The 17,500-nt window shown below is 34.9% G+C and overlaps 3 protein-coding genes across 6 annotated transcripts in view; all 3 read left to right on the forward strand.

Moving 5' to 3' along the window:
• LOC134277101 (WW domain-binding protein 2-like) overlaps positions 1 to 1,916 on the forward strand; it is a 9,025-nt gene extending 7,109 nt beyond the window's left edge. The window contains exons 5-7 of the mRNA XM_062759389.1: positions 299 to 439; positions 659 to 760; positions 954 to 1,916. Of these exons, the coding sequence (XP_062615373.1) occupies positions 299 to 439; positions 659 to 760; positions 954 to 1,096 (386 nt within the window). The 3' untranslated portion in view covers positions 1,097 to 1,916. The remainder of the gene's footprint in view (positions 1 to 298; positions 440 to 658; positions 761 to 953) is intronic.
• Positions 1,917 to 3,485: 1,569 nt separating this feature from the next.
• Positions 3,486 to 10,576, forward strand: LOC134277091 (tyrosine--tRNA ligase, mitochondrial-like). Of its 4 annotated transcripts, none has more exons than XM_062759368.1 (14): positions 3,486 to 3,684; positions 4,143 to 4,289; positions 4,519 to 4,666; positions 4,897 to 5,075; positions 5,180 to 5,281; positions 5,470 to 5,527; positions 5,903 to 5,959; positions 7,091 to 7,169; positions 7,301 to 7,410; positions 7,590 to 7,688; positions 8,007 to 8,073; positions 8,281 to 8,469; positions 8,868 to 8,993; positions 10,199 to 10,576. In XM_062759368.1, exons 1-14 carry the CDS (start codon positions 3,659 to 3,661, stop codon positions 10,234 to 10,236), a joined length of 1,425 nt encoding a protein of 474 aa, XP_062615352.1. In that variant the 5' UTR covers positions 3,486 to 3,658; the 3' UTR covers positions 10,237 to 10,576. The 4 variants fall into 4 exon arrangements, with proteins under 4 accessions (XP_062615352.1, XP_062615353.1, XP_062615354.1 ...); XM_062759369.1 differs by lacking the exon at positions 5,903 to 5,959 and adding an exon at positions 5,978 to 6,034; XM_062759370.1 differs by lacking the exon at positions 5,903 to 5,959 and adding an exon at positions 6,547 to 6,603.
• A 633-nt stretch (positions 10,577 to 11,209) lies between these two features.
• Positions 11,210 to 17,500, forward strand: part of LOC134277092 (DNA-directed RNA polymerase III subunit RPC4-like) — a 7,216-nt gene continuing 925 nt past the window's right edge. The window contains 9 exon segments of the mRNA XM_062759372.1: positions 11,210 to 11,439; positions 11,898 to 12,071; positions 12,257 to 12,358; positions 13,521 to 13,699; positions 14,088 to 14,239; positions 14,393 to 14,483; positions 16,565 to 16,699; positions 16,913 to 17,013; positions 17,355 to 17,500. The exon segment at positions 17,355 to 17,500 is cut by the window's right edge and continues 10 nt beyond it. Of these exon segments, the coding sequence (XP_062615356.1) occupies positions 11,992 to 12,071; positions 12,257 to 12,358; positions 13,521 to 13,699; positions 14,088 to 14,239; positions 14,393 to 14,483; positions 16,565 to 16,699; positions 16,913 to 17,013; positions 17,355 to 17,500 (986 nt within the window). The 5' untranslated portion in view covers positions 11,210 to 11,439; positions 11,898 to 11,991.

The raw sequence follows: 17,500 nt of genomic DNA on the forward strand, positions 1-17,500 counted from the left end.
GACTACTTTTGGATTTAAACTTTACAATAAAAAGACATTTTATACTAGTCCTACCCTTGGTACTCAGGTGAGCGATGTGGCCCATGGGCCTCTTGTTCTCCAAATACTACTTTTCCTAGAGTTTGAGTCCATTTTTAATGAAATTCGAGTACACTGCAACAAGATAAATGTGTGCTTTTTATTGCCTTATTAGAAAGAGTACCAGTGTTAGACAAATGAATATTCATTGAAAAATTTAAAATGAAAAATGTAAAATGATTCAATAAATGAACTAATTTTATTTTACTTTCATTTTTAGCCTCCAGATACCAGGCCCAGCAGCCTCCTCCCTACACCCCTCCACAGGGCCCAGTTTACCAGGCCCCACCCCCCATGTACACCCCACAGTACGGGAACTATGGCTGGGTTCCATTTGGTGCATTCCCAACAGCTCCCCCAGGTTTGTATTACAGACACCTCTGCTGTGTTTGCAAGATTTAAGTTTATAAAACCTTGTTACCTCTATATTGCATCTTTATTCTATTTGTCTGTAGTTTTTATGTCTTAAAACAAACTCCTGGCCTCCTAAGTTGTGATAACAATGGGAGGTCAATGTTTTTCTGTTCAGTTAGTAAAAATACAAACATCCCATTATAGTTGATGCCCTATTTTGTTGCAGCTGAACAGGTGTACATGACAGAATCTCCTCCCCCTTACCCCGGTATTGAGCCCACAGCCCCACCCCCACCTACAAATGGCTACCCTCCCCAGTCAAGTGCAGGTTAGAGTTTCTCTTGACTTTTCAAATTTCTTCATACTGAAAATGACTGTGCCCTGTATCACAGACATGAAGGTTCATAAATACAAATATTTTAATGAAAAAAGTTGTAAATTGCATGAGTAACTTCTGGTACCAAATATTTCTTTGTAACAAACTTTGGAAGTAAATTCTTTATGTTGACTTCTATTTACAGATGCTAAGGCCCAGGAAGCTGCAGGATCTGCGTACTATAACCCGTCAGCCCCCCACAATGTCTACATGCCCCAACAACAGCAGTATGGAGGCTACGGTGCCCCACCCTCCTACTCAGACGTAGTCAACAAGAAAAACCAATAAAACAAGTGTTACTAAAAGTAACTGACACTAAATATAAATGTGGTATTGAACTTTAACTATCTGCATTTTTAAGGAGTACTAAAACGTGTTTACTTTTTTATCATTGGAAGAAATTTTACCTAAAAAATGGCTCCACTTATGCACTTTCTAGTTGATTATAAAAAGTATTTATTAATGAAAATGGATTGAAAGTGCAGCATAAGTGCACTGAAATTACATACTTTAATACTTTTCACAAATAAGAATCAATTGTACAATTATCACAACCAAAAATATTTATACATTGTAATGATTGTTTCATGTATTGTTAGGTTTATTACGACAATGTTAAATGTGTAAATTGTGACCTTATTTATTCTATAAGAGTACAAAGATGTTAAATGAGCATGCAGTAATGGGTCTTTTGTTCATCATGTCTAATGTACCTGGTGTTTTATAAGTCTTGCATTATTATTGAGTTTCTATTTCAGGTGTCAGGCTTTGTTATTCAGTGTTACAGGTTGCTGTTGTTTTCATTTACATGTACAACCCATGTATATTCATTCCCAGAATGCTGAGTCCATGTATTTAATAATGGGTCCATTTTTCTTTACCTGAAACACCTAGCAAAATCTGTTAGTTTTTTCCATCACATTTTACTCATATCTACTGGTAATCATGTACATTTTCTATCACTGAATTTTAGAAACAAAAATATTACCTTTATATTAAAAACAATATCACGCACATAAATGGTATTATGTATTTTCAAACAAGGATCATTGTCATGTTGAATGTCTGATTTTACCATCTTCTTTCATGGGACAGATAGGATAGATATTTCAAATTTCAAACCATTTGGGCAAAAATGTTGGGTTGAATTTCTTATATAATTTATATAAACTAAGAGAGATTTTGTATTTTGGAACAAAATTTAAAAAAGTTTCAGAAAATTTTAAGGTGAGAAACATTTTGGCCTACTTTTAGCTACTGTTAAATGTCATTTATTGAATATGTTTGAGTCAACAAAGTTTGCAATATGATGAATATGAGAATTGCCAATACCTTTGTTTCAATAGCAGTAATTACACTGTATATACACAGTATAGTTAGGCAAACATTTGTTATAGCTCTGTTGTTTTCAATAAAATCAGTGATTATGTTATTTTGTTTTGCTTGTTAAATTCTGAAATATTTCACAAATAAATTATACAAATACAATGTAATACCATTAGAACTTGCAGAAGGAGTGGATGGTGACTTGCCTGTAGTAAGAATTGCTTCAGGAGAAAAAAACGGGGAAGACAACTATTGTTTCTATCTCAATGTTCACTTTTTAGCTCTTCAACAAAAACAAGTTGATCTTATGCTTTAGCAACCTTGCGACATTGGGTTAAAGTTTTAGGAGCAGGTCCATTACCAAGTAACTGTATCCCATACATGAACCAAACTTGCCTCAATGATTCATCTAGGAAAAGACACTTGCAGAGTTGCGTCGAGTGCTGGACCTGACCTACATTTTCCTGATGAGTGACCAGGTTAAAGGTTTTAGAGCAGGACCAAATTCTGCTTTGTAAACAAGATGTGTTTTTGAAACACTGATGCTCTTGTATGAGAGCGTCTGTCTAGGGTTGAAGTATCTCAGATGCAAGTCAAACTCTAAAGTCAAGGTCAAAAGGTCAAAATTGATGGTGTCTAAAGATTTTTTTGTCACATTGAAGAATATATCTGTGAAATATGAAAGCCCCAGTGTACTAACCCTTCAAAAGTGAAGGTCAAGGTCAATTTTTTTAAAAAGTGGGTCAACTCTGAGGTCAAGGTCAAAAATATTTATACCCATTGAAAGGGCTTGCCACAATGAATACTCATTTGAAATACAAAGGCTCTAGCATTAAATATTCAAAAAAGTTTTGGACGTAAAAGTGGGTCAAATTCCAAGGGTATTGGTTTGAACATATTTTATTGTTAAGATGTTACAACAAAAGGATTGGACACAAGTATTTAATACTTAGAACGTCCTCTCCTTCCAAGGGTAAAGAGGTCAGATTTGGTGGTATTTTGTACAATTTTGACAAGAACAAAGGTCTTGTCACAAGGAAAACACCTTTGAAATATGAAAGCAATAGCCCCACCCACTAAAAAGTTTTGGGTTAAATTGGACAGCTGGATAGGGCAAAATCTATCTATCCCCCAAATCTTCGATTATGGGGGATAAAAATTAATAAGAGATTTTTTTTTTAAGTTAAGCTGTTTTCAAAATCCTAATTCGTATTAAATTTACCCTTTGCTATTGCTATTGACTGGTGCATAGTGTGATACATGAAATCATTTTCCAATTTTATCCGATTTAGTAATTTTGTCCTGTTTACAAATATGGATGCGCCCATGGGGACACACGTAAAATAATTTAGCAACAGTTATCGAATGAAATGCTCTTATATTTAACTCCGAACCACAAGTTTTATGTTACCATTTTATAGGAAAGAAAGTGTATGACGAAGTGGCCTGTTGTCATTTATTTGCTTCGATCAATGATGTGTAGGCCTGAATACTATCCGAATTTCCTTTGTTGACACTCTTAGAATGTTGATTTCATGTTTTTCGAAGATGTAAGTGTAATTTATATTACTTTCCTTTGAAAAATGAATATATCTTTTTATAAGTAGTCTAGATACATATACAAACACACAAAAAAACTTGTTTGGGAGCCAGTGCAAGCTTCCCTAATAAGACCTACCTGTTAAAGCACCCATAACTTACTTTACTTTGGTCAAAGTGCCCCTTAGATTTAGCCAAAGCGCCCCCTTATTTAATTTAATTTACAGGAAATTGATGCCACAAAATCATTGTGTCCTCTAAATTAGTCTAAGCACCCCATAAAAATTTTTATAGAAACGATCCCCAAGTTTGAACCAGGGGCGCTTTGCTGGTATTTGCATTTTGTAGAGTATGTGATATTTATATTACTGTAATGTTAACCACAGTTATTGACAGTAGTTTTTATGGTTTAACTTAGCAGACTTTCAGTAAATTTCTTTTGAATAATTTTCTGTAAATATTCTTGTAGGAGTGAAATGGCATTAACGAAGCTGAGTTTGCGACTGTGCCAAAGAGCCATTGTGTCTTTACACAGATCCTACTGTAGTGTGTCGCCACGGAATGTCCTCAAACTGCAGGAAAGGGGAGTTGTTCACTCCGTTTTTCCAGCCACACAGTAAGTAATAATCATCATAACTAATATATGATAGCTCATAATTCCATAGGACACAACTGTTAAAAGTTTTCTTCTCCATTCTCTAGAAAATAATATAATGTGCAAGAAATTTCTTTGTGTACAATTTCATGCTAATTATTGTAACTATTAGATGCATAGATGCACCTAAGTCTTGGCTATTTTATTCGGAGGTAAATGTATATAAGTCATTGTTATTGTATCCTTTCAGCATTCATGAATTGGAGAAACAGCTAGGCCATCCATTGACTGTGTATTGCGGGTTTGATCCCACAGCAGACAGCTTACACATTGGGAATCTCCTGACCATTATTGCTTTGTTACACTGCCAGAGAGCTGGCCACCAAACAATTTGTGTTGTAGGTGTATTAGTCATGTTTTATAAAATTTGTGATGAAGGAAAAACTTTGTTATAAAATATAACTAAGATCAAATCCTCTTTGATACAAGGTTACCCAGTTTACAAACAAGTACAATTCACAAACATTAAAGGATGAGGCTTTGCAAGCTTGAATACTTTTTGTGTCACTGAATTATTGGTATTTGTAAGAAGTTGTGTAAAATATTTATATAAACATTTCTGATGTAGGTGGGAGGGGCCACAGCCCAGATCGGAGATCCCTCAGGGAGAGCTAAAGACAGAAACCCCATGAAGCCCGAGGTCGTGGAGAGAAATGCGGCCTCCATTACTGAGAGTCTAGAGAGAATATTCTCCAATCACCAGCAGTACTTCTGGAGGAACCAGGGCAGGGAGCTTCCAGCTGTCAGGTAAGAACAGCGAGAAACACTGAAGGGAATTCTTGTGATGAAGATTTTGTCCTAAGTTAATTTCATGTGCACTGTTTACTATGAAAATTTTTTTTGTGATGCAGGATTTTGAACAACATTGATTGGTACAGCAAGCAGAGTGTGATAGATTTCTTATCAACATTAGGCAGAAAGTTTAGGGTGGGCAGCATGATGCACATGTCCAGGTAACAAGTCAATTACTGGTATTACCAGTAGATAAAATGGGCAATTTAAAGAAAAACAGAAACAGTTTTTTTATCTTGTCTAGGATAAAATGTGAATTGTGAAAATTTTAAAGCTGTAGTCAGAATGCATATTTGCATAATAAAAAATGATATGAAAATAATGAAGTTTTTTCTCTCCAATTCTGCAGTGTGAAGGCACGGATGGAATCAGAAGAAGGACTGAGTTTGACAGAATTTACATATCAGGTGTTCCAGGCCTGTGACTGGCTACATCTGTATGATAACTATAACTGTACTGTACAGGTAAGTCTTACCTATCAGGTGTTCCAGGCCTGTGACTGGCTTCACGTGTATGATAACTATAACTGTACTGTACAGGTAAGTCTTACCTATCAGGTGTTCCAGGCCTGTGACTGGCTTCACGTGTATGATAACTATAACTGTACTGTACAGGTAAGACTTACCTATCAGGTGTTCCAGGCTTGTGACTGGCTACACCTGTATGATAACTATAACTGTATTGTACAGGTAAGTCTTACCTATCAGGTGTTCCAGGCCTGTGACTGGCTTCATTTGTATGATAACTATAACTGTACTGTACAGGTAAGTCTTACCTATCAGGTGTTCCAGGCCTGTGATTGGCTTCACCTGTATGATAACTATAACTGTACTGTACAGGTAAGACTTACCTATCAGGTGTTCCAGGCCTGTGACTGGCTTCACCTGTATGATAACTATAACTGTACTGTACAGGTAAGTCTTACCTATCAGGTGTTCCAGGCCTGTGACTGTGTACTGTACAGGTAAGACTTACCTATCAGATGTTCCGGGCTTGTGACTGGCTACACCTGTATGATAACTATAACTGTACTGTACAGGTAAGACTTACCTATCAGGTGTTCCAGGCCTGTGAGTGGCTACATCTGTATGATATCTATAACTGTACTGTACAGGTAAGTCTTACCTATCAGGTGTTCCAGGCCTGTGATTGGCTTCACCTGTATGATAACTGTACTGTACAGGTAAGTCTTACCTATCAGATGTTCCAGGCCTGTGATTGGCTTCACCTGTATGATAACTATAACTGTACTGTCCAGGTAAGTCTTACCTATCAGGTGTTCCAGGCCTGTGACTGGCTTCACCTGTATGATAACTATAACTGTAATGTACAGGTAAGTCTTACCTATCAGGTGTTCCAGGCCTGTGACGGGCTTCACCTGTATGATAACTATAACTGTACTGTACAGGTAAGTCTTACCTATCAGGTGTTCCAGGCCTGTGACGGGCTTCACCTGTATAATAACTATAACTGTACTGTACAGGTAAGTCTTACCTATCAGGTGTTCCAGGCCTGTGACTGGCTTCATTTGTATGATAACTATAACTGTACTGTACAGGTAAGTCTTACCTATCAGGTGTTCCAGGCCTGTGACGGGCTTCACCTGTATGATAACTATAACTGTACTGTACAGGTAAGTCTTACCTATCAGTCCTGTGACTGACTTTAACCTGTATGAGAATTATGTACTGGTTAGGTATTCCAGGTACCTATCAGATGTTCCATATTTACAAATAGAGTAGTTCATGTAAGAACTACAGTGTACCTTTAATGATCATATAATTTTACCTGTGCAAACATTACCCAGTCTGATGTTATTTGCAGCAGTATGGAATAATAGATACTGGTATGTAATGCATATATTTTTGAACTGCTGCATAAACCTGTTTCTTGATACCAAACACCTTCAAATGAAATGAAATTTTAGACAGCTGTTATTTTTATACATGATATGAATGTTATTTGTGTAGGTGGGGGGAAGTGATCAGCTAGGGAACATTGTGTCTGGTTATGAATTCCTCACCAAGATACACAAGAGACTTTTCTTTGGTGAGTACTATTTACACTTCATAAGTCCATCTGGACATTCATGGATACTGTGCCAGATTACAGATGTTTTATAGCAGTTATTAGTAGGAAAGGGTGAAATATGTGTGTTATTTTGTCACTCTGTATTACAGGACTAATGGTGCCATTATTGACAACATCTGGAGGAGAGAAATTAGGGAAAAGTGCCAACAACTCAATGTGGTTAAATCCAGACAAGACAACACCATTCCACCTGTACCAAGTAAAATCTTTAGTTTCATATACACTGTATTCCAACAGAACATTTTATAAATCAAATTGATACTGCTTTGGAAAAAAAACACAATGTCAATGATACACTGTTTATTCAAATAATGGAGTAGCTTTAGTAACGAAGTTGCTTTGACGATAAATTCTTTATTAAATGTGTATTATTTTCAGCATTTTGTCAACCTTCCTGATTCTGATGTAGAGACTTACCTCAAGTTGTTTACCTTCCTGACAAAGAATGAGATCCAGGACTGCTTAGCTGACCTGAGGGTGGGTAAAAAATAGAGCCAACTTACTATTCTGAAAAAAAAATAAAGATGATATAGAGATGTCTTGCAGAGCAGAGGGTGGGAAGAAATAGAGTGAATAGAGATAGGTTTTAAGGACATTTTTGGAATCTTCAGCTGACCAGAGGGTGGGTAGGAAAGAAAAATGGTGAAACAGTTGACACATTTCTGATCAAGAACAATCAGGATCCTGTACTGTGCACATGTTTGAAATAAAATTCGAAAAGAATACAAGTCTTTAACTAACTACAGGGTATATTGTTTTGTCGTTTTTCTAAATAATATCCTCTTTTTATTATAGGACAAACCAGAATTAAGAAGATCCCAGAAAACAATAGCAGAGGAAGTAGTTAAACTTGTTCATGGAGGTTAGTCATTGATGGACACAAGTTTAAATATGGCTGTTTTTTGTTTAAAATCTTATGTTTTGAAATATTTAAAGAATTTATACACTGTATGCATCATGTAGATTAATCTTTGGAACATTTTCATTTCACTGTTATATGATTTTATTGTTGCAAATCTTTTGTTTGCTTTTTATTTTCAAAACGAAAACAAATGATATTCCCTAACAGAAGTAGGACTGGAGCAGGCGTTGAGGTGGACGGACGTGTTCTACATTCAGAATGTAGAGACACTAGCGGTACTGTCTGACCTCGAGGTCAACATCCTGTTCAGGAATTCCCCCATCACCTCCCTCCCCCTCTCCCCAGGGCTAAAACTGTCAAATGTCTGTAACAGAATCAACGTCTTCAAAAACCAAGGTAAATTTATACATGTATAATACAACAACTTGTAAAACATTGACTTCATTAAGCTTTCAAACTGCACATCCTCTTTTGATTAGATACTGTACCTATACATGTACTATTTATTTAGCAGCAATTAAGTATTACTGCCTTTGGCTCTTCTTCATATTTGCTACTTTATGTACATGCTAAGGCATGATTTAAAACAATTCTCATCATTCTGAAGATTCAAATATGCCATTTTTATTGTGCTGATCAGCTGAATGAGGGGATTGCGATAAATCTTTAATATTGCTTATCTATAAGCGTTTACAGTATCCTTGATCACTGAAGAAGTTCTATTTATAATTTTATAATCTGTTCCTTGAAGTTTGACACAGATAGTTATTGAGTCTCTTTATTTTAATGTGAAGATGAGACGGAGAAGAAGATAAGGGCGGGGCAGGTGAAGGTCAATTTTAGGCAGGAGAGGAACCCGGACACTGTGCTGAGAGAAATGGAACACATTCTGCCAAACGACATCACTCTTATAACGCTAGGTAATGAAATGGGGTTCGTTTTATAAGTAAATTAACACAAACACCATGTTGTAGATGTGGATAAATGTATATTCAATCAGTATTATCACAGCTCTGAAATATATAAACAATAATAAATATTTGATAACAATACATACATGTAGATCACTTGCCAGATAGCACGGTCAAAATGAGAGTTATTTCCCTTAAATTGTGCTCATGGATAAAACATTAAGAGTTGTCTTTCTTAATCAATAATATGTACAGAGTATAAATACTGGAATTTATAGATGAAACAATCAGATCAATAATACTGAACTTTTCCAGAATAATATAATTATAATGACAATATTCAAAATATATATATATCATACCTATATGTGATATAGAGCCATTCTCCAATTACAAATGATGAATGATCTATAACTCAGTGATCTAGCTGTATATAAATAAAACACAACTTTACTATTTTGCTCTCAAAAATATACAATACACTGATGTATGAAATCATTACTTTCATTATTTACACACTCATAAAATAATCACAAAGACTGAATCTTCATACTTCATATTAGAATATTAATATTTAGGAATTAAATAGATAAACAATTATATAGAGATAATGAAATTAGTAAAAGTAAACTTACATTCTGTCCAGTCTTGGTCATGGTCGTAATTTCAGTCAACATAGAAAATGGACAAACATATAAACAAAACCAATGTCTGCTGGTCAGACCAAGATCTCAAACAAAAGTAATTAACTAAGCTAAAAACCAAAAGAGAGGGAAACTAACCAACCAATGAAATCCAAGTTGGCCCTGACACTACACAAGATATAAATAGAAAAGGGACAGGGGTTAAAATGACCACTGTGATGTCATACATCTATAAATAACACAATGAACACAGATTGATGTAAATAATTCCATGTGGATTTATTCAATAAATGAAATGCTGAAAAGAAATAAATATCATAATTCAACTGAATTAATTTAATCCTGAAATATAATAATTAATATATGAAATAAATCACCCTATCACAGGTAACATGTCAATATATCACACGCACATATATACAGTAAAGCAAAATGAATGCTAAGCTTAATTCATTTGTTTTCTTGTATAATTAAAAAAAAAATTAACAAAATTTATCAAGGTATAAATGCATGCAATTAAGAAACCATTCCAATGTCACTTTTTTGAAAAATTTCTTTTTTTAATTTTAGGGAGAAAGATTCACCATGTAATCAAGTGGGTATCCTAGTGCTTATAGACACAGGTTTTATATGTGTGAATCATCGTAATCAAATCATTATATGTACTGACTGTGAATCATTGCTCCAGGAATGACCCTGATGAGAGACTTGGTGTGAATAATAAATTTAATACTAGCTACATACTTCCCTTTTGTTTTTGAAGACTGTGATACCGGTATGTAGAAAGCTGTTGTTACAAAATCAACTGCAGCTAAACTTGTGTACCTCAATCACTGATGTCTCAATAACCATGGAGCAAATTCCAGATTTACAAACCTCGCACAGAGAATGTTATAAAGAAACTACATGACAGCAGGAGTGAATAAACAGTCATTACATAGACTACAACTGCCAAAGTTTACTAAATTGTTATTTATCGGTCATACAGGGACGTAGCATCAGAACATTTCTATAGTAAAACATAATTTTTACTATAGAAAATGTTAATTGAAAGCACCCTCACCCCCAACCCCTTCCACTTTTGGTTGCAGTACATGTATCGATAAAATAAGGGTAAAGTAGTGTTTGAGTGAAAAATTTGTTACTGAACTGAAAGAATTTGGACACCCCCCACCCATACTTTTACAACCAAAAATAAACTTGTGGAATAATTTTCATATCCTATGGGGGGGAAAATGGAATATCTTCTATTTCTTTTTCTTTTTTTTTTTTTTTTGTATAATATACTATTATTTTGAGAAAGTAAAATGTTCATGTCCATCACATTAAAATAAAATATTGTACAAGGAAGCAAGTCAACTTTGATTCTTTAGTATATTTCAGCATGATATTTTCAAAAACTAATTTTTAATCGAATGTAGAAGATAAGTCAAATAGTAAATTGAAAAATTATATTGCGCGTTTTCAATTTTATCCGATTTTATTTTTTCAATTTGCAGATTGATGTAACGCAGGTTTTGATTGGTTGAATTCAGCCACGAGAAGGAAAGCACCAAAACGGCTCACGAGGCCTGTTGAGGCTGTTCGTTGAGTTTTATTTTAATTATCTTAAGTTTATTGTTTATTTCACGTTTGATAATATATAAATGTTGAAAAAATATCTTAGTCAATGTACACTAGTCTAAACGCGAAAGTTGTGAGTGGAAATGGGTGCATAGAGGAAATGCGGACTTGCATTGATCATTCACATTCATTGTGTAGAACTTGCATCATGTGTAGTTGAGAGTAGCTACGGGATCATTTTTTGAAAAGTAAGCTTTAAGAAGCCTTTTTATGATATATGAATTTTAAGTGGACTGCTGTCAATTGTCATATTGTTTGTGAGCCAAACTTTACTAATTTGGGAAGTGGTTCACGTTACCTGTAATGTCCTTATTGTCAGTTTGTCACAGCATTGACACTTCAGGGTCTAAGGAAAACGTTTTATAGGTAGGTAACATTGAGAAACAAAAGTGGGTTTAATATTTGAATTTAAAAAAAACATGATTTGATTTCATAAGAGTTCCTAAAGGTATGTCATGGCACTCATTGTGAACGATGTTATCCAAAGTCAAAAATACTTGCATTTGCATGTGGGCAGATGATAATTGGGCAACACTGGCAAACATGGTCTACAGTTAGATAACTTGAATTCCAAATACAAAACTACAGACTGTTTAGCATATTTTGTGGCCTTTGGCATTTAAAGACATGATTTTTTTTCTTTCAGATTCCACTAGAATTGAACCAAATCTGAAGCAGACTGAAAAGTCTCTGAAAAGCAGCTGATATTTTTAATTCTTCAAATGATGTAAATCACAAAAATGGCAGAGGGCAATTCCTCAAAGGACTTACCCCGGGGCCTCATCAGCAGAAGGGGACTGCCCTCGGGGAGAGGGGCTAGGTATGCTTTAGAATTACCAGCATTGCATTATATCACAATGACAAATTTTATTTTCAAGTTAATTTGAGTTGGATGATAGTCTCAATTTAGCAAAATCTTCAGGGTTATGGTTTTAAAATAATTTAAAAAGCGAAGTCCTAATCACGGTAACAATTATCAACAGAATGATTACTTTTTTATTGCAGACTGCCTTCAATAGGGAAGCCAAGAGACCTTACACTAGGAGGGGTTCCAAAGAAAGTTTTTACTCCCAACATCCCTGTTAGGAGAGATAAAAGTGCTGACAAGTATGTTAACTTTTATTAACAAGATACATGGCAAAAATCAAGGTTTTTCTAAAGTCGGTGAAAATAAGCTATTTATATTAAGTCAAACATGGTTATCTTGAACTTGATGGGACTAAGAAAAAGCTTTGATCTATCCGAGGATTTGAGCTATCAGGGGTAAAGTATTTGGAAAATAAGTGGATGGGACTTCCAAATTATTTCAACGTATCCAACATACTGTAAAACGAGAATATTTGGCGCACTACTAATTTTAGCGCCTTTGGCGCAAGAGCCTCTGAAGACTAAAATTTTTTGTGCGCTAACAGATTTCTAAATATCATTTTTTGTGTGTGTTCAAAGCTTTCACTTAAGTACGTGTAAACCGGAACGCGTGACTACGTATTGTCAAAGGGTCGTTGGATTTTATATATACACACTAGCACTGTACATGGAAGGATTGATTGAGAAAGTTCTGCCAAATTATAATTTAATTAAACTATTGTTAGCTGTTACCTGATAATTATGATCATAAGCACCTTCAAAGTTTGGCTTCTTGGCATGTCAATCATTTATTGCCTCAAGGTAAACAATGCAATCAAGCATGGCGATTGAGCTTGCAGACAATACCTGATTATGATTATCGTTTATCCAAGTAAATTCTTTCCATGCATGCATTCTTTTAATGTGAATAAAATGTGTAAATACTCCATCTCTTTTAAAATTAAAATAAAATTTAACATTTTGCCACATCCATGTGATTGTAAAACTACGGTTAAGTTGACAAATGTATACTTATGTACAGGAGTGCTATTGTGTTTCCGTGCTCAACTAACCAAAAAGTCAAAACACATGTAGGGGCGTGGATAAATAAAAAACAATATCACATTTATATTTTCTAATGACAAGTGCAAGTGCTAATATTTATTTCCGATAATGCATTCCCACTTGCGTTTGCGCTAAAATAAGTATGCGCCAAATGTTCTCGTTTTACAGTATTCAAAATATCATTGTTCAAGATAACAGAGTTCCACTGTATGTAATCTCTCTCTAACAGATTTTAATTGGGTGATAAAAGTTCATTTTACCGCTAGAATTCTTTTCAAAGATTTCTTTGTTATATATGTTTCTTGTATGTCTGGTTTGATTTTCTAAGTACTAACTAATACATACTAGTAATTTATAGAACTGAAGAAAAAGGAGAAAGGAAGCAGGAAGGGAAACAGAAACCAGAGAAATCTGGAGGGAGAGATGAGCGAGGGAGAGGTCGAGGTCGTGGCCGAGGGAGAGGGAGGGGGCGGGGCCAGGATGTCATTCAGTCCCACTCCATCTTTGAACAGGGCCCAACAGAGAAGATGGCTAAAGGTTAGTAAAACATTGTTTAATAGACTCCTATAAAATGATATGTGTAGAGAACTGGTCTTCTTACTCTTTAATTTTATGTAAAGTGAATACAATATTTATGAATATAAAAGCAAATCCAGAAAATATTGATGAAAAATTTTAAGGCCATTGATAAACATGTAAAATTTACTTACTTATTGTTGTACAGTTATAAACTCTCAGTTGAGCTTGTTTGTTTGAAAAATTTGAGAGTTACAGGGAAGGGTGTCAGTGAGGACTTTGACAATTATTGGGATGAATAAACAGGATTTATTCTTTATATTCAAGTTACAACAAATATTTTCAGTGAAATTCTGACAAAAACCACGCACAATTTCCAAGTTGTTTTACATGTACTTCTTTTGTGCAGGTCCTTCAGTGTTTGAGAGTTATGGAGGGTCCGGGCCTAGATCTGGTGGGGGAGGGGGAGGGTCCTCAGGTGGTGGATCTAAGACGGGTGTAAAGAAAGAGAGGACAGATGAAGAGTCAAAGCAAGTCCTAGACTATCTCCTGAAAGATGATGTACGTATAATAAAGAAAAAGGAGACTGTTTTATGAAAAGCTTTCTTATACATTTATATTCGATTTACTGGGATACATTTAAGTGACATTGGAGTTTTTGATGATTTTACATTTTACAATTTTGATATTTTTTTACTTCTATTTCCACTTCAGTTTATTGCTGGTCCCCTTTCTGAGGACAAGGGCATGGCACCAGTCCACTTACCTCTGTATATTGTAGAGGACATCAAACCTGCTGTAAAAAGTAAGATCTGTTTTACAGTTGTGTAATCCCATATGTATCTCTGTGTCAACAGTTTTAAGAATAATCCAGGCTGTTGATTTGAATTGAATGGAATTTAGGATGCATCAGTACTGTTAACTTCAATCATGAAATAAGTACATATGAGATACCTACTAGGTATATTCTTGATACATCCTCGATCAGCGTGTGTTCTAGTGAACGCTCTGCTTTTGCAAAGATGTTAGAGAAAAATCTGTTCTTACTTACAAATGATGTCATTGTGTTGAGATCATCAAAAGAACAGAGACATTCTTATTACACAAAAATGTCAGATTTGATTTATATGTGGGTTTTGTCTATTTTCTCCTAAGTAAGACATTTGTGATATACCATAAAATCATTGTAGAATTTATACTAGTTCTTTCATTTGATTCAAAATATAGAGATTAACAAATTCATATCCTCCACATATTCCTAATTTTTTTATATACATATCTCATTCAACCACAAAATCAAGTACCTGTGAATCAATGAAAATATAGTGGTTCTACTGAATATTTATTAGAAGTTTTCTGTCCATTTAGGTCTAATTTTTGTCTGGTCAAATATTTTATGATTTGAAAACTAATTTTGTGATTGATGCATTTGTTCAGTACCCGGTAATTTTTAGCTCACCTGAGTCGAAGGCTCAAGTGAGCTTTTCTGATCACATTTTGACCCCGTCGTCCGTCGGGGTCCGTCCGTCCAAGTTTTACTGAAATATTTCACATTTTAAAAACTTCTTCTCAAGAACCAATGGGCCAGGATTTTAACCAAACTTGGTACAAAGCATCCTTGTGTGTGGGGGGTTTAAATTGTTAAAAAATCAAGTCCCCTCACAAGGGGAGATAATTAAGAAAAGACAAAAATAGGGTGGGGTCATTAAAAAATCTTCTTCTCAAGAACCACTGGGCCAGGAAAGCTGAAACTTATGTGGAAGCATCCTTGTGTAGTGTACATATTAAATTGTTAAAATCATGACCCCCGGGGGTCGGGCAGGGCCACAATAGGGAATCCAAGTTTTACATAGAAATATATAGAACAAATCTTTAAAAATCTTCTTCTCAAGAACCACTGGGCCAGAAAAGCTGAAACTTATATGGAAGCATCCTGGGGTAGTGTAAATATTAAATTGTTAAAATCATGACCCCCGGGGGTAGGGCGGGGCCACAATAGGGAATCCAAGTTTTACATAGAACTGTATAGAACAAATCTTTAAAAATCTTCTTCTCAAGAACCACTGGACCAGGAAAGCTGAAACTTATATGGAAGCATCCTTGGGTAGTGTAGGTATTAAATTGTTAAAATCATGACCCCCGGGGGTAGGGCGGGGCCACAAAAAGGAATCCCAAGTTTTACATATTAAATATATTTAGGAAAAATCTTTTAAGAATCTTTTTCTCAAAAACCTTTAGGCCAGGAAAGCTGCATTGTGGAAGCATCCTGGGGTAGTGTAGATTTTAAAGTATTAAAATCATAAAAGGGAAAGGGGGGCACGACTCCACACCTAAATTTTTATATACAATATCTAAATCAAGGGGAAATCTGGTAAAGAAATTCATCACCCAAGTTACTCAGGTGAGCGATGTGGCCCATGGGCCTCTTGTTTCAGGTTTATATTAAACATCCTAGATCAGCTGTTATTCCAGTGAATATTCAGCCTTTGCACGATGTGAAATGAACATCTATCTGAGGGTTCAATGTTCATGTTCAGTGATTTTTGTGAACTTCTCATTCAGTCAGAGACAAGCATTTTGTCTTTATTAGAAGAAACAAGTTTGATATTCTACTGACCAACTAAAGTATTATCATTCTTTACTGGTCTGTTGCTTCTCTGTTAAATCGTTTTGGTTAAAAATAATGAGACAAAATGAATATTTTAATTTAAACACATATATTTTGTCTTCCCCTAAAGTTGATTGGTTGGTGTAACAAATTTTAACAATGCATGAACAATGATTGCTAGCTCTCATCTGGACTTAAAAAAATATCAGGCTATATGCTAGAAATTATTTTTTAATCTGCACATATTAAAAATATACTTTTAAAACATTATTTTAAAGTTGAAGCAGATTCAGTTGATGTGGAGATGACAGAAGGAGTTAAGGCCAAGGTGGATACATCTGTTAAAATTCCATCCAAGGCCAAGCTAGACCAGGAATCCTGTCAACACATGTTCTCTACATTGACTAGCGGGGGTGAGTTGGGGGAGGATCCATCAATTTAAAGCTTGGTTTGATTAATATATTGTATGTGTAGATATATGAATGATTCTATGAAGAGTTCAAAGATAGGTCAATCTTTTACTGAAAAATACAGTCAATTTATAGCTGTAAGGTTTAGAGGAAAAAATTTCAATCTGCATAGGTACACTGTAATACATTTATTGTGTTTCCTTGTTTTTTGTGAAGATCCAAACCAGATGGTGTTTGTCCAGTTTCCTGACGTCATGCCAGGGGTACCTGCTAGTTATGGGAAGGAAGAGGATGCCAAAAACAGTAACAAGGACCAGGTAGGAAATAACGTAAATCTTGCACTGGCTGTCTGTCTGTCAAAGGGTTTAAACTGAGATCACTAAACAAACAGCTGTAATAATGGAAAAGTCATTATTTCATCTCAAAGAATTTCCCAGAATTATTTTAAGTTTTGTCATATTATGTGCTATATTTTAGAACAGAGAAAAAAGAAACTTTATCTTAATGGAAAAAATTGAAGAGGTATTATAAAGTCAAATGTGAATAATTTTTATTTGTAAATTTAAAAAAAATCTTAAAAATTGGAAAATGTTCATGTGTAAGAACTAATTAACTTTTGGATGCATGTAAAATATTAATTTTTTTTTGGCTTTAACAGACAGAGACCTCAAAGAAAATTGGTGCCAGTCCCCTGTCTGGTTTTTCAGAAGGTCACATGGGAAAACTGGTCATACGGAAATCGGGTCGAACCTCCTTAATGCTGGGCAATGTAGTGTTAGACGTCTCATTGGGAACCAAATGTGG

The sequence above is a fragment of the Saccostrea cucullata genome, unplaced genomic scaffold (genome assembly GCF_032062105.1).
Source record: "Saccostrea cucullata isolate Sc308-1 unplaced genomic scaffold, CSIRO_AGI_Scuc_v1 ctg564, whole genome shotgun sequence".
Classification (NCBI taxonomy): domain Eukaryota; kingdom Metazoa; phylum Mollusca; class Bivalvia; order Ostreida; family Ostreidae; genus Saccostrea; species Saccostrea cuccullata.

Coding starts and splice junctions, on each gene's coding strand:
- LOC134277091 (XM_062759367.1), top strand. CDS start 3,659: ATGTTGATTTCATGTTTTTCGAAGAT. Junction 5,585..7,090: donor ACTATAACTGTACTGTACAG/GTAAGTCTTACC, acceptor TTATTTGTGTAG/GTGGGGGGAAGTGATCAGCT. Junction 7,411..7,589: donor CACCATTCCACCTGTACCAA/GTAAAATCTTTA, acceptor TATTATTTTCAG/CATTTTGTCAACCTTCCTGA.